The sequence below is a fragment of the Lagenorhynchus albirostris genome, chromosome 2 (genome assembly GCF_949774975.1).
Source record: "Lagenorhynchus albirostris chromosome 2, mLagAlb1.1, whole genome shotgun sequence".
Taxonomy (NCBI): Eukaryota; Metazoa; Chordata; class Mammalia; order Artiodactyla; family Delphinidae; genus Lagenorhynchus; species Lagenorhynchus albirostris.
Window position 1 is genome coordinate 81,066,358 of NC_083096.1, and position 15,979 is coordinate 81,082,336.

At 41.2% G+C, this 15,979-nt stretch overlaps 2 protein-coding genes across 2 annotated transcripts in view; both read left to right on the plus strand.

The window, feature by feature from the left end:
- REG4 (regenerating family member 4) overlaps positions 1-15,979 on the plus strand; it is a 61,125-nt gene that overhangs the window by 33,243 nt on the left and 11,903 nt on the right. The gene's annotated exons all lie outside the window — the stretch shown is intronic.
- The window catches only part of HMGCS2 (3-hydroxy-3-methylglutaryl-CoA synthase 2), a 31,171-nt gene that overhangs the window by 6,946 nt on the left and 8,246 nt on the right, over positions 1-15,979 (plus strand). The window contains 3 exon segments of the mRNA XM_060142867.1: positions 8,782-8,927; positions 11,978-12,386; positions 12,389-12,438. Coding sequence (XP_059998850.1) covers positions 8,782-8,927; positions 11,978-12,386; positions 12,389-12,438 — 605 coding nt within the window.

Genomic DNA, 15,979 nt, shown 5'->3' on the forward strand with positions numbered 1-15,979 from the left:
GACAACCACTTCTATTTGTATCTGTTTTTATAAAATAGGTATTTTTGTTTTGTGAGTAAACTTGAGTAAATATTACTTTACATTACATTAGCATTACCTTTAAGACACATCCACGTTGCTATTTGTGTGTTTAACGTGCTGTTTCTAACCATTTCATAGCACTCTGGGTTGTACTTCCAACCACATTTTACCCGTTCTGCCTGCAGTGATGGACACCCAAATTACCTCCAACTCTCTGAATAGTTCAGTTTTATTTTTTCCCACAGAGTACATTAACCATTAAATAATCTATCCTCTCCCAATTTAGCAGATATTAATATTGCTACCTCAGCTTTCTCTTGATTCATATTTGTATAGTATACTTTATTCTAACCATTCGTTTTCAATTTTTATGTAGTAGTTGTGGTGCACGGGCTTAGTTGCTCCACGGCATGTGGAATCTTCCCGGACCGGGGATCGAACCCGTGTCCCCTGCATTGGCTGGTGGATTCTTAACCACTGCGCCACAAGGGAAGTCCATTTCCTTAATTCTTTAAAAATATTACTTCATTGTCTTAGTGAGTCCAGTGTTGTTATTGAGAAGTGCAATGCCACTTGACTTTTGTTCCTTTTCAGGTGATCTTTCTTACTAGAAATTTTTAGAATTTCCTCTTTTTCTGTATGTGCTCTAGATTCACTTTCTCCTTAACTCTCTTGCTTGTTCCCTGATAAGTTTTTTTTCTAGACTGAGATGTGTCATCTTCCTTTAACTATGGAAAATGTATCTTTATTATTTCTTCCAATGTTTCTCCTTTGGGGATTTCCATTATTCAAATATTGATACTTCTACATTTATTCTTCCAATCTCTTAGATTTTTAAAACAATATTTTCTCATTTTGTTCTTTCTTGTTGGCCTTTTTTGAGAGTTCCCCAATTGAATATTCCTACTCACTAATTTTTTTAAGCTATGTTCCCATCCTGTAGTATTTCTCATCTACATAGTCTTTATTCCAGCATTATATTCCAGCATTATATAGCATCTACATAGTCTTTATTCCAGCATTATATAGAATTAGTTATACACTTAATTCTTTGTTGTGCTTCTTATTAGTGCCCTGTAGTACAAAATATTCCTTTCCCTTCTTAAGGACACATAGGATGATTATTTTAAATTCTTGATCTGTCTGTTTCAAAAATTCTGTTCAGTGGGCTGTCTTCCTTTTATAGACCTCAATGTATCCTTATTTTGGCATATGAGTTCATGTCCCCTGGGGGTAATGGATACTCTCTAGTGCTGTGTGTTGTGGAAGCACTGAAGATCTGGCCCCAGTCTGTGTTCCTCAAGGCACATTTCAAATGAGTGGTGGGGATAAGCCCCAGACATTGCAGAACCACTGATGACCATCCTGTTTGCTGCCGCTTCACCAGGAGACTCTCCTGGCCAAGATTGCACAATTAAACTGCTGGGAAAACAACAGCACCTGGAGAAAATATTGCTGGGCCACCAGTTTGGGGTTTGAGAATGGAGGTTTGTTAGAATAATTGTCAGTGTATGATTGGTCAATCTGCAACTCTTTTTGTGAACAACGCACCGGGGTAGGGCTTTTGCAGTGTCTCTCCTCCCACTACCCCCTGCAACCATCCTTCCCTTGCAGGCTTCAGCCCTCATCCAACCTCATCCCTGCATCTATCCCACATCCCTTGGTCCAGGGCATCCTTCAGACTCCTCAGGGATTTCTCATAGCTTTTTTTTTTCTGAATTGTTCTTCAAATTTATGCTTTAGTCATTTTTCTAGTGTTTTTTGATTTAAGAAGAGGAATTCAACAACCTATGACAGTTTGCCATGTTGCCAAGCAGAAAAAAATTGGACTTGTTAAAATGCTATGCAAATATAAATTATGATAATAAGACAAATACATGATAATTATCTAACAACGAAATTCTGAGAGCTCAAAAAAAGAAAAGGAGATTACTTACGCAAATTGGTTGTTTTGTGACATATTATTTGTTATTGACCTAAAATGACTGTGGGAAGTTAGTTTTTTTTTTTTTTCCAAACAGTTTAAATGTCTGAGAAGAAGAAGGTTGGACAATAAATGCTAGAGAAGCAGTGACAGGTGATCAAATGATGCCAAGGTTTTCTCTTTGAGACTCACGGGCAACTCCACCATCATTACACTGTCTTCCCTGTGCAAATATTGAATCTTTCCCTCTTGAGACTGGACATCATCTTGCTGGGTTTGCTCCCTAGATGATATAACAAATGCAAGGTAACTCCTGGAATGATGTAACTCAAACAAAACAATGAACACCAGTGCTCAATGTTTCTCTTCTGAGAAATCTCATCAGACTCCAGGCCCTTTCCCCTACTTTTCTCAGGACCTCTCAGCTAATTAGATAGGAATCTATGCATACTTCCTGTGGGCCTCAGTAGTCCTCCCTCACAAAACCCTGGAAGCTTTAGAATCAAAGGTCTGCATGTTAGCCCAGATAATCACAAAAGGCAAGACCTGGCAAAGGAGAGATTGGTTAACCAGTCACAAAATCATAAGTAGCTCTGACTCCTCCCCTCCCATAGCAGAATCCACACATAGATGTGATGAGAGTCCTCGATCTGGAGATATAGCAGAGATATCTACTCCCAGCCATTGCCATGAACTAGTCACACACCCACAAGCCAGGTCACTTCACCTCTGGAAGCTTCAATGTCCAAATCAACTTAGAACTGTTGTGAGTACAGATTGCGTGTGAAAGCATTTCAAAACTGATGAAGTACCAGATATGCTTGTATTGAATTAGTATTATTATTAAATAAACAGGGTTCGTCTCCCCAAACATAAAGACTTGTCCCTAGGTCTACACATTCTGTAGAAATAACTTTCCTACACACTTCCCGATGCCTAGAAATCTGAAAACTCCTTTCCTTTACGTTGAGATCTAAAGTATAAATCTGCATGAGTGGGGATCTACTTCAATTGATCAGTCATAGAAACCTTGGCTAAATGCATCTTCAGGGCATTTGTTGAAATGAGGACTGTGAGTCTCTGAGGTAGAAGAGGCAGATGTAGCTAAAAATGGTAAATCTAGGTGCCTGGGAACGTTGTTTATTATTATTTTGCTCTCCTAAATCATCTTTTTTGACAGAGTTGCTTAAAAAACAAACATTGTTTTTGCAAGATTCACCCTAGATGTCTAAACTTTTTAAACCATAATAATCAATTTTTCTGATTCCTAATGTTTATCTAGCACCTGACGCATTTTTTTAACATCTTTATTGGAGTATAATTGCTTCACAATGGTGTGTTAGTTTCTGCTTTATAACAAAATGAATCAGCTATACATATGCATCCTGACACATTTTTAATTAATCAACACTCTATCTTTTATCAACAGTTCAGCTAAAGAGCTGCAGTCCAGGAGTTGAAGGACCCCAAAATCTCAAAGCAAGAATAAAAATGTCTGTCCTCATTTAGAAAGTATCAAAATGTGAGTTTATGTAAATGTTTGAGGGGTGTCTTCTTCACTATATTTCCTTCAACACTTTGGACAATTCATAGAAAAACCAATTACTTTATTGTGCTTGACTATAATTACTTGACTAAGTCAACTAAATTCTGTCCACTATGAAAAACTATCACCTGATGTTGTTATGCTATTATTTCCCCCAATTTATACTTCAAATAACATATTCCTGGTACTTCCTCAACCTACAAGGTTCCCTTATTCCAAAGAAACAACTTAATATTAGATTTAACCACATGGCATTGACATTTTTTCAGGTCAAAAATGGTTGAAGATTGGTGCAGATCATGCATAGATCCAGACAGCCTAGATTCAAAGCCCATTTAAGTCACTTGCAAGTTCTCAAACCACAGATGATTATACAGTTTTTCTAAACCTCAGTTTCCTCATCTGTAAAATGGGTGTAATAATAGTAGCCATCTCAGTTATGAGAATTAAATGAGATAATGTGCAAAAAGTGCTTAGCACAGTACCTGGCACATAGTAGTTTCTTAGTACATGCCAACTTAAAAGAGAGAAAGAAATGAAGCTGAACCATCCCATGTTTTCCCAATGCTTAGCACAGTGCTTAATCTGTTATCTATACTTAATAAAGTTTTTACCGGATTGGCTGGTTTTGGCCTTCAATTTTATCAAAATCATCTATTAGTATCCATAATTCTGTGTGACTATTGGGTGTTTTGGTCTAAGAGCCTAATGTTCCTATTCAGTTCCATCTATTTTCTCAGTGAATTGAGTGTTTGGGATGACCTGGAGCTCCAAATTTTAGAGGTCATAGGGAGGAGGAGCAGTTGTGAGGAGTGGCCAGTGATTTGGAGGAAAATCCTGCGGTTGTCAGGTTCTGTAAGCCAAATGAAAAATGTGTCTCAAGAAAGAGGGAGTGAGAATATGAGCCGTGTGCTCCTGAGAGGTCGAGTAAGCGGAAGGTTCAGAACCAAATGTTGGGTTTGGCAAAAAGGAAGTTACTGATGACCTTGACAAAAGGAATTTCAATGGAATGCAGGAGACAAAAGCCAAAATGGGGCAACTAAAGACAGAGTGAGAAGAAAAGATGTGAAACACTGAGAACAGAAAATACTTTAGTGGCTTTCAGTATAGAGGGGAGCAGAGAGGCGATGGCACACTCGGTAGGACATATAGGGTCAAAAGGGCATTTTTTTAAACATTTTTATTGGCGTATAATTGCTTTACAATGGTGTGTTAGTTTCTGCTTTATAACAAAGTGAATCAGTTATACATATACATATATCCCCATATCTCTTCCCTCTTGTGTCTCCCTCCCTCCCACCCTCCCTGTTCCACCCTTCTAGCTAGTCACAAAGCACTGAGCTGATCTCCCTGTGCTATGCGGCTGCTTCCCACTAGCTATCTATTTTACATTTGGTACTGTATATATGTCCATATATACACTACCACTCTCTCACTTTGTCCCAGCTTACCCTTCCCTCTCCCCACGTCCTCAAGTCCATTCTCTAGTAGGCCTGTGTCTTTATTCCTGTCTTGACCCTAGGTTCTTCATGACCATTTTATTTTATTTAATTTTTTTAGATTCCATATATATGTGTTAGCATACGGTATTTGTTTTTCTCTTTCTGACTTACTTCACTCTGTATGACAGACTCTAGGTCCATCCACCTCACTACAAATAACTCAGAGAAAACTATAATTCAAAATGAGTCATGTACCACAATGTTCATTGCAGCTCTATTTACAACAGCCAGGACATGGAAGAAACCTAAGTGTCCATCGACAGATGAGTAGATAAAGAAGATGTGGCAAAAGGGTAAAGATGGGATTGAACGCTGATAAGAGCAACCTAGTAGAAAGGGGAAAAATCAGGAAGAAGAGAAGAGACAATTGCAGAACCACAGTCTTCACACAGAGCAGAGGCAGTACAATCAGTGCACAAGTGGTGACATCAGATTTAAAACAGAGCAGGGATTGTTCCTCTAGATAAGAACTATAGGAAAGTAGAGTATGGGGTATAAAGGCAGGCAATTTGCTGAATTTTCTAATAAGAGATGGAGTACTTCTCTTCTGATGGTTTCTATTTTCTCAGTGAAAGAGGAGTCGAAGTAATCAGTTGAGAATGAGTAGAGGAGATGGGCTGAAGACAGAAGAGGAAGTGTGACTAGTCATTTGGGAGTGGGAGAGCAAATTAACTAGGAAAATGTAGTAGAATTGCCAGACTATGCTGAGGGTCCATTTGAGATATGCGGTTGTAAATGTAAAGCTAACCAGTTAATACCATACTGTGTTTTCCTTCAGCCTTGTTTAGCTGCTCAGATACAGGCACAGGGTAGACCAAGAGTGGGTTTAGGGCTTCCTTGGTGGCACAGTGATTGAGAGTCCGCCTGCCAATGCAGGGGACACGGGTTCGTGCCCTGGTCCGGGAAGATCCCACATGCCACGGAGCGGCTGGGCCCGTGAGCCATGGCCGCTGGGCCTGCGCGTCCGGAGCCTGTGCTCCGCAACGGGAGAGGCCACAACAGTGAGAGGCCCATGTACCGCAAAAAAAAAAAAAAAGAAGAAAAAAAAGATGCAGATGTAGAGAGTGGACTTGAGGACACTGGGAGGGGGAAGGGTAAGCTGAGACAAAGTGAGAGAGTGGTATTGACATATATCCATTACCAAATGTATTGTAGATAGCTAGTGGGAAGCAGCCGCATAGCACAGGGAGATCAGCTCGGTGCTTTGTGACCGCCTAGAGGCCTGGGATAGGGAGAGTGGGAGGGAGACGCAAGAGGGAGGGGATATGGGGATATATGTATACGTATAGCTGATTCACTTTGTTATACAGCAGCAACTAACACAACAATGTAAAGCAATTATACTCCAATAAAGACATTAAACACACACACACACACACACAAAGTAAGCAGGGAAGATAGAGGTTATTAGAATTGCGCTTCATGAAATTAAAACTTTGGAGGTTGTATAGCGAGAAGGTCAAGAGTATGAGAATGGAAACTCATACTAGAGATTATCATACTAAGTGACTAAGCAGGACAGAGAAAGACAAATATCATATGATATTGCTTATATGTGGAATCCAAAAATAATAATAATAATAATACAAATGAACTTATATACAAAACAGAAATAGACCCACAGACGTAGAAAACCAATTTATGGTTGCCGAAGGGGAAGGGGGGGGATAAATTAGGAGTTTGGGACTAATACATACACACTACTATATTTAAAATATATAACCAGCAAGGACCTACTGTATAGCACAGGAACTATACTCAATATTTTGTAATAACCTATAAGGGAAAAGAAACTGAAAAATAATATATATATATATATATATAAATAACTGAATCACTTTGCTGTACACCTGAAACTCACACAACATTGTAAATCAACTATACTTAAAAAAAAAAAAAGAGTATGAGTGTGGGATGGGAGGCTGAGGTCAAGTGGAGGACAAAAATCATGGAAGTGGGAACTTACGTGAGAGGGCAGCGTGGATGAATTACCTATGTGGAGATTCACATCTCCAAGAATGCTGAGGATTGAGGGTGGAAAGGAAGGCAGTGATCCCTGTACTTCCATGTTCATGAACAAGGGTAGTGGAGCAGGACTGAATGTTGACTGCAAGAATGAAAGGCACTGGTTGGTCCAGACGGATGGCATGTGCTTGCAGAGAATGGGGCTTTTGAGAGGAGGGAGAAGAAAAATACTCTGGGGATATCAGCGAAGAGTGAAGAGGACATATGCCTTATTCCAAGCACTGCAGTACATTGGGTTCCTTTGGCCAGGGGTCCCATATTATGGAAAGCAAAGAGCGCAACCACTATGTGAGAGTTGCAGTCTGAGACAGAGAAAGAAACAAAGGGCGTATTCAGAAAAAGGATTGGAAATAAGGAATTTTCAGTTGATGACAGAGCTTTGCCAGTGGCTCAGTGGAAGGGCATGGGGTGACAGAGCAAGGTGGGAGATTGGGTTAGAGCAGTAAGCACCAAGATGTATGGAGGCAAGAATCTAAAGATGATGGAAGACCTGGGAGACTTGGACTTCTAGGGGCAGCTGGAAGTTCTCTGTCTTCAGGAAAATGAAGTTGCCTCTGTTTCCCCTAAATCAGGAACCACTCTGACTGTTCTCCGTGCCCTGCACAGAGTCATAGTAGACAGAGGGGTTAATTGAATGAACTAATGAGTGGATGCATGACTCTTGTAAAAGATAGAGGAAGATCGGTGCAATGAGAGTGGGATGGAGGGAGAGATTCATTAGAAGATCAGAGGGCAGGAACATTTTATTGTGAAGTAGAAGACCAAAGTGGAAAGAGCAGAATCTGGAGTCGAAAGACATGGTTGAGTGCCCAACCTGCCATTTACCAGCTGTAGATCTTCGGGAAAGCTGGATCACCTGTCCACATATCACTAGCCTCATCAGTAAAGCAGACCTTTCCTCTTCAGGAGACCTTGAGCTGCAAATGACGATCACCTCTTTAGGGCTCCTGTACTTTTATTGCAGCACTTATTACATTGCACTTGGAAATTGTATAGCGCTATACAAACACAAGAACGACAATAAAAACAGAAGAAATGGAGCAGGCTCTTTATCCTCTGTAATTCCAGCCCTTTGCCTGTATGCCTGTACCACTCCCAACTACTTAAAGGGCTACTATGAAAAGATTCATTCCCTTTGGTTTTGAAAGATTTTCCTTATCATCACAATACATTAATAACAGCTAACTTGACAGAGAGCTTTCTCGACAACCAAGTGAGAGGAACTCAGACAAGGGTCCAAGACCAGGTTGGATTACCTTAGGATGTATTATAAGGAACACCATAGCCTCCTGAGGTGGCTGAACATAAACAAGGCTGCCACAAGAGCCCAAGAAAGGAGGGATCAGTGCCATCCTTTCCCATACATGCCCAGGAGCAGCGCAGGTATGTACATGTTGGAGAGATGATGTTTTTCTTTGATTTGCCCATGTTCTAAGTGAGAAGTTGTGCCCAGTTTTAGAAGCCACAGAGCCTCGATAAGCAGGGGCAGGGTTTCCGGAGGCAGAAGTCACTAGAATCCCAGTCAAAAGTTGGCAAGGCTTGGGCACAGCCTTAGAGAAGCAAGTTAACCTCTCAAGGTCTCAGTCACCTCATCTCTAAAGAGACAGCCCAGGTCTGTTTACAGAATTCCAGGATCCCAAACCTCTGGCACCTGCCGATGTCAGCAAGACACGTTTTACACCCCTAGCAGCACGAAGCAATGGAAATATCGGTACCAGGGCCCATGGCATTCTCTCCACCACCGTTTGCACCTCTCCCCCCAGCCCCTGCTGAGACCTTCAGGACTGTGTGTCACCTGCAGTGTCAGTAAAACCAGCTGCTTCAAGTCACTGCAGTCAGATTCAAAATGGACGGAGGATAAGAAGCGTGTTTCTCTGCTCTCTGATTTCATGAAAGGGGGACATGAGATGTACAGATAAGAGTGTATGTGTGTGCGTGTGTATGTACCATGTGCTCGTGCACAGAAGCACACACGCACTCCTTTTTTTTTTTTTGCAAACACTCCCCAAGTCCAGCCCAAGGGCTCACAGTCTCCCAGCATTGATGGTAACACAGCTACCGCTAGCACCCGGACACCCCTAAACCATCCAGTGTACTTTAGGACTAGCCCTTCCTTCCTTCCCATTTCTACACTGCGTTCCAAGAATATTTAGAAAAACACTTTTCGCCCAGTGTCTTCCCTTGCCTGGTGCCCAGGGAACCTGGGTGCGTGGGTGTGTCGGGTGGGAGGAGATGCCTTCAGCCTTCTTATTTTCTTCATGACTCCCCACCATCATCAACACTCTTCCCCACCCCTTGAGTACAGGCCTAATGTCCCAGCTCGGAATTTAACATGTTTTTCCATTTGTGAGGAAGGGATTGAAGTGGATTTGCTTGTCTCAATGAGCAACCGTTGGCTGTCCTCCAAGAGATAAACCCCAGTCCCCCTAACCTGCCCCCTCCTTCTGATGTCCTTGGTTCCAACACTTGGAATTATCATTCACATCTCCCTTTTGGTGTACTCACAGCTAATCCCATTTTCCATGGCCTGAATGGGTATTAAGAGTCCTCTTTATGGCTCTCAGTTTCTCTGTATGTCTATCCCCTCTAATCCAACTTGCATTCACTCTAAATCCACCATAAAGACGGCTCCCACCCCATGTGCTTCAACCGCCTTTAAAATAAGGAAGACCTTTGCCCTCCACTTCATGGTCCCCACCTGCTTTTCTCATTTGTTGTCCTCCTTCTCCCCTTCACTCTCTGCTCCAGGTGCCCTTACCTGTTCAATCACTGCCTGCTGTGGCACTGCCCCTGCAGCCACCCTCCAATTCTTCATCAGAAGAAGCTCCACTTATCCATCAATGTTGACCTCAAATTTAGCCCCTTCCATGAGGCCAGTCCTGATTCTCCCACACACAGGAAATCTCTGCTTCCTTTGAATTCCCGTGGGGTTTTGCCCATCTCTCTCTCTCTCTCTCTCTCTTGTGGCCTTTATCATATTCTGACTCTTTTTTGGGTTATATAGTATGTATGTGCTTATCTCATTCCTCCTACTGGTGGAGGAAGCCCCCAAGGACCTTGATCTCCGCCTTTCTCCATCCGTCCCCTTCACCCCCACAGCCCTCCATCGCACAGTGCCTGGCATATAATAGCTAATTTTGTTGTTGTTGTTTGTTTGTGTTTTGGCTGTGTTGGGTCTTCGTTTCTGCGTGCGGGCTCTCTCTAGTTGTGGTGAGCAGAGGCTACTCTTTGTTGCAGTGCCTGGGTTTCTCATTGTCGTGGCTTCTCTTGTTGCAGAGCACGGGCTCTAGGTGTTGGGCTTCAGTAGTTGTGGCACGCAGGCTCAGTAGTTGTGGCTCGTGGGCTCTAGAGCACAGGCTCAGTAGTTGTGGTGCACCAGCTTAGTTGCTCCATGGCATGTGGGATCTTCCCAGGCCAGGGCTCGAAACCCGTGTCCCTTGCAATGGCAGGTGGATTCTTAACCACTGTACCACCAGGGAAGCCCTAATAGCTAATTTTGAAACACAAGAGAAGGAGGCGAGATGGAGTAAAGAAATAAAAGTCTGATGCATGTTCTTGAACCAAGCAACACCAGAACGAAACCAGTTCTAAATTAAATAAAGTGATTATTTTTTAGAGAAAGTACAAGATTAGATGGATACTCTTAACTCCAGTGGCCTGATGTTTCTGGAAACCTCTACATGTTAACTTTTCTTCAAGGCTCTGGAATCCATTTCCAAGTAATAACCCCCTACCAAGACATTTACAAAAGTTACAATGTGACTAATTCTTGGAAACTTTCCTTATGACTTGAGATTTCTAACTGGGAAGAGAGGGATGGAGTGAGCTTAGAGACGACAGAGGGAGAATGAGAATGAGAGAAAACCCAGCCAAGCACAGGACTGAGCTCTGGGTAGCCATTAGCTCTAGGTACTGGGAAGCTCTTCCACAAACATTTGAGAGTATAAACTCTAATTATCTGAGTGTCACCAAATAGGGCAGAGAACTAAACTTCAATTCTCTTTTGTCAGATATGAATAAACATTTATCACTTTGCCTCACTATCTTGTGATCACATGATCCACTTTTGCCTCACAGCAGTCCTTTAAAGTGACCTCTGTGATGGGAAAACTGTGATCACATGATCCACTTTTGCCTCACAGCAGTCCTTTAAAGTGACCTCTGTGATGGGAAAACTGGGGCTACAAGAAGCCCAGAATCCTGCGGATGACTGATGGATACATTCCACCTGGGCTACAATTCCTGTGGCATGGAGCTAAATGCATAAGCCTGCAGAGCCACCCTGTCACTCTTCCACGATCAGGAATCCTGTAGCCAGATGCAAGTCAAAGGAATTTGGTGGTACTCATGAGTGAAAAGACAGAATATTTCTAACAGATGAGAAACTGAGAAGTTACCCTGAGCACATCGCTTCACCAATGTGTGCCTTGCTTTCACCATCTGGAAAATTAAGAATACCTCTAAAGTAACCAGCTTTCAGGTACCTTTTATGTGGAACAAATAGAAGGCGGGCTTGGTGAGTTCTTTACTTGTAGCTAGAAGGAGAAACTCCACATCTTCTCCAGAGGGATTAGGAGTTAGGGTTGAAGAGAGGTGGTGGGTCCAGGAAAGAAACAGTTTTCTTCCCTCTTTACTGAACCTTTCTCCACTTTTTCTCTGCTCCAGTTTGGAATTGCCCTCTCTGTCTTCTGTATTCCCACAGACATTGCTTGTTCCACATGTATTTAGCTATAAAAATGCCGGAGGGACATTTACTAAGGATAAAAGGGTAAATTCAACAGGAAAATACAATTCTAAATTTGTATTCATCTGATAAAAATATAACAATCCTAAATTTGTATTCATCTGATGTCTTTAAAATATATTTTTTAAAAAATGAATGAAATGATGGCTGTACTGTCTTTTGAGGAAACTAGCTAGAACCCATTAGTGGAATTTTGATTGTTTTCTCTACTACAGGTTTTCTACAGTCCCTGCTATCCCCTTGGCCAAAAGAGATGCTTGGCCAAAGGATGTGGGCATCCTTGCCCTGGAGGTCTATTTCCCAGCCCATTGTGTGGACCAAACAGACAGGGAGAAGCTTAACAATGTGGAGGCAGGGAAGTACACAGTGGGCATGGACCAAACCCAGATGGGCTTCTGCTCAGTCCAGGAGAGCATCAACTCCCTGTGCCTGACAGTGGTGCAGCAGTTGATGGAGCACACGCAGCTCCCATGGGAATCTGGGGGCCGGCTGGAAGTGGGCACTGAGACCATCATCAACAAGTCCAAGGCTGTCAAAACAGTGCTCAAGGAGCTCTTCCAGGATTCAGGCAACACTGACATTGAGGGCATAGATACCACCAGTGCCTGCTACGGTGACACTGCCTCTCTCTATTCAGTGTTGCCAACTGGGTGGAGTCCAGCTCCTGGGATGGTACGTGCTGCCAGAGGCTTATGTAAGAAGGGAGCTGGGTTGGAGGCCGAATCCTCAGCTTCTCCTTTCCTTGGGTGGTTTCATTCAGGGAGGGAAGGACACCTTCTTCATACAGCTGCTGCGATCATCCAACAACCACAATGATAATAACCACTGAGACGTGTATAGCTTTATACAGTTAATCAGGGAGCATGTTCACAGAGTCATTCATTTGGTCCTCACAACAGCCTAGGAAGTGGGTGTCATACCTGATTTATGGGGGGAAAATGGAGGATCTAATATCTTATACGTAGTGCATGGCAGAAGCAAGACACCAAATCAAATTTGGTATATTTCCCATTTCATTCTTCCTGTTTCTCTAAGGTTTCTCCCAAGTCTCTGAGCAGGAAAGAGATTGGTGATGTTAAAAGATTTAAACAAGTTTAGGTGTTAGGGGAAAACACCCTGATAAAAATAGACCCAAAGAATCACAGCATAGACTATGACACAGAGTATTTCTACTTCCTCTCCCTTGCCTGGTTCCTAGGAGAGTTAGAAACCTAGGTCTGTCAATAATTGATGACAAGTCCTTTAACCTCTGCGAGACTCAGAGTTTTTTTTGCCTACCTGCCTTACAGGCGTTAAACAAGATATCAATGGAGATGTGAAAAAACAGTACCTGGGCAGACAAGACCCTACCTTTACTAAGTTGGAAACCAGAATTTAAACTTTAGAAACCATAATAAACATTAATTATAAAATTAATTATGAAGTCTTGATGTTGGCGGTGACCCTAGAGACTATCTAATCCAATATTTTTCACTTTAAAAAGAGGCCAAGAAGAGTTTAATGGTTTGTCTCTGTTCATGCAACAAGGCAGTACAATTCCTTACACCCATTCAGTGTTTTTTTTCAACTGCCCTGCGTAGCCTCGCCAACAATGATTCCATTGATTTCGCATGTTCTAGTCTCTACATCATTAAACCTGTACTTGCAGTGCTTCTCCTGCTTGGCATTTGTATTATTACCTCTCCAGCAACCCCTACTACCGTCACCACCAATATGTCCAGCCCAGAATTTAGTTAGAGAGTAGAAGTGAAGGGCAAGGGACACACACCAGCCTTTAACCCAAAATCAGAGCCTATATTTGGGGGTATTATCAGCTTCAAACATGTCATTTCAAATGAGTAGATTCTGCTGAATGGTTGGGTATTCCACAGGAGAGGGCTGCAAATGCATCCTTCTTTAACGTGATGTCTTGCAGGGGAAAAATTCAAACAAGCTATTAGGATGTGAATTGTTAATCTATACTAAAACAAAAAGCATATTTAAGCTTGAGTCTAATGGCAAATGCCAAAACAAGACAAGGCCAGCGTAGATGTGATCTCTGCTTCTGACCTGGCCATCTACCTGGGGACCCTCAGATGGGAGAAGGTGGTTCTGGGACTCACCAAGAAGGTCTGGACCACTCCAGAGAGACAGCAGGGTATGAGGGAAGGAAAGAGTGGTACTGGCTCAGATTGCCTGAGAGACCTCATTTTTTCTTGTCTTTTTTTGTTTTAAATGAAGGTAATTGAAACCAACAGTTAAGTACACACACACACACACACACACACACACACACACACACAAGGGTGAAAAGTAAAGAAAGTAAAGAAAAATTTCCCTTTGGCACCCCATTACCAATTCCCATAATTTAACACTGACAGTTTCTATGTATTCTTCCAGGAATTTTCTATATACCTGAAAGCATACCCTTATCTATTCATTTTTTAACATTGTACACATTATTCCTCATCTCTATGTCTTAGAGGTCATTCTATAGATAGATAGATATAAGATAGACAGATAGATAGATATACACATAAGGTCACCTAAAGTCATTCTTTTAAAAGCCACATAATATTCTATTGATAGATATGCCAAACCTTAGTCCCATATAGATGGATATTTAGATTGATGTATGTTTTTGCATTATAAATACTGTTTTAATGAACATTGTACAATAGCTTTGCACGCTCATGATAATATGTTCTAGGAATAGATTCCTAGAAGTGGAATTGCAGAATAGTTTGATCTAAAAGTTTGATAGAATGTGCCAAGTTGCTCTTCAACGTGTTGTACTAAAGTGCATTCCTACAATATATATTATCAAACTTTCTAATCTTTGTCAGTTTAATAAGTAATATAATAGTATCATTGATTTTCCTTTGCTATTATAAGAGAACTTTGATATTTTTATGATGTTTATTGGCCATTTTTCTATTACATACCTTATGTTTCTTATGAGGCGCTTATATATGAATGAAAATAATCCTTTGTTGGCTTTATGTACTGTAAATACTTCCCCAGTTTGTCTTTTGAGTTTGTTTCTGATAGAAGGTTTTAATTTTAGGCAGTCTAATTGACTGGTTTTTTCCTTAATGGTTTCTAAATACTATTCTATAGTTTCCTAATTTTATATACATATATCAATTTTGTTTATATATATTATATGTTTATTATATATTTTTATATATTTATGTATATAAAATTGCAGAGAAAAAATAACAATACTGTTTCGTTGGGGTTGGAGTTTGAGTTGTTATATAATCTTAAGAGAAGGTTCTTGGGTTTCAATGAATTTGGGTTGGAACCTTGACTCTGAATCTTTATCCTACCATCTATTAGCTGTGTGGCTTTAGGTAAGTGACTCAGGTTCTTTGGGTCTCAATTCCTTTGTCTATAAAGAGGAGATAACTGTATCTGACAGATAGGCTTATTGTGAGGACTGAATTATACAGAAATAATGGCTCTCAGCACAGTGCTGGCGTAAACCCTGGGGGTTTCCTCGCAGTTTAGGTAGAATCCTAAAATTGCCTCCATGTTTCTCTCACAAACCCAAGTTTGAGGGCGGGCAGTACTATCAGATGAGAGAGGAACAAATAATATTCAAGACAACAATTATTTATTGAATAATCATCTGGCTACTATAGAAGTAGTTACTATGGTTCACCTACATTAAATGTGGTTACTTGACACTAACTCTTCTCAGAAGGAAGGTAATACCAGATTGTTCGAAGCACGTGGTTCAGGATCCAGTCAGAACCGGGTCTGAATATATAATTCCGTATTCATGAGGTGGGTGACCTTAGACAAATTACTTGGATTCTCTAGAAGGCAGTGTCTTCCTTTGTAAATGTGGATAATTCCTGCCTCACTGGATTATTTTAAGGATTGTTTGAGGATAGCTCATGTCTATCTAGGATTTCAAATATTAGTTTCCCTCCCCATCCCTTGGCCTTCTATGATTTGAAAGAAATTTCCACTGTAGTACTATGAAGTGCTGTAAGGTGATCAGTACAAACCTAAATTATCTCCAGAAGTGCTAATTTATGAATGTTTCATTGAATTCAGAAACTGAATTCTGAATAAATGAGGATTTTACAGCTAGAGTCACAGAACACTGAGTTTGGACATTGCATTTCAAATGTGTCATGATGAATTTCACTAGAACAAGTTCCATGGGGCAAGAATTTTTATTTTGGTTCAGTGATCTATCACCAGTACCTAAAATTGTGCCTGGC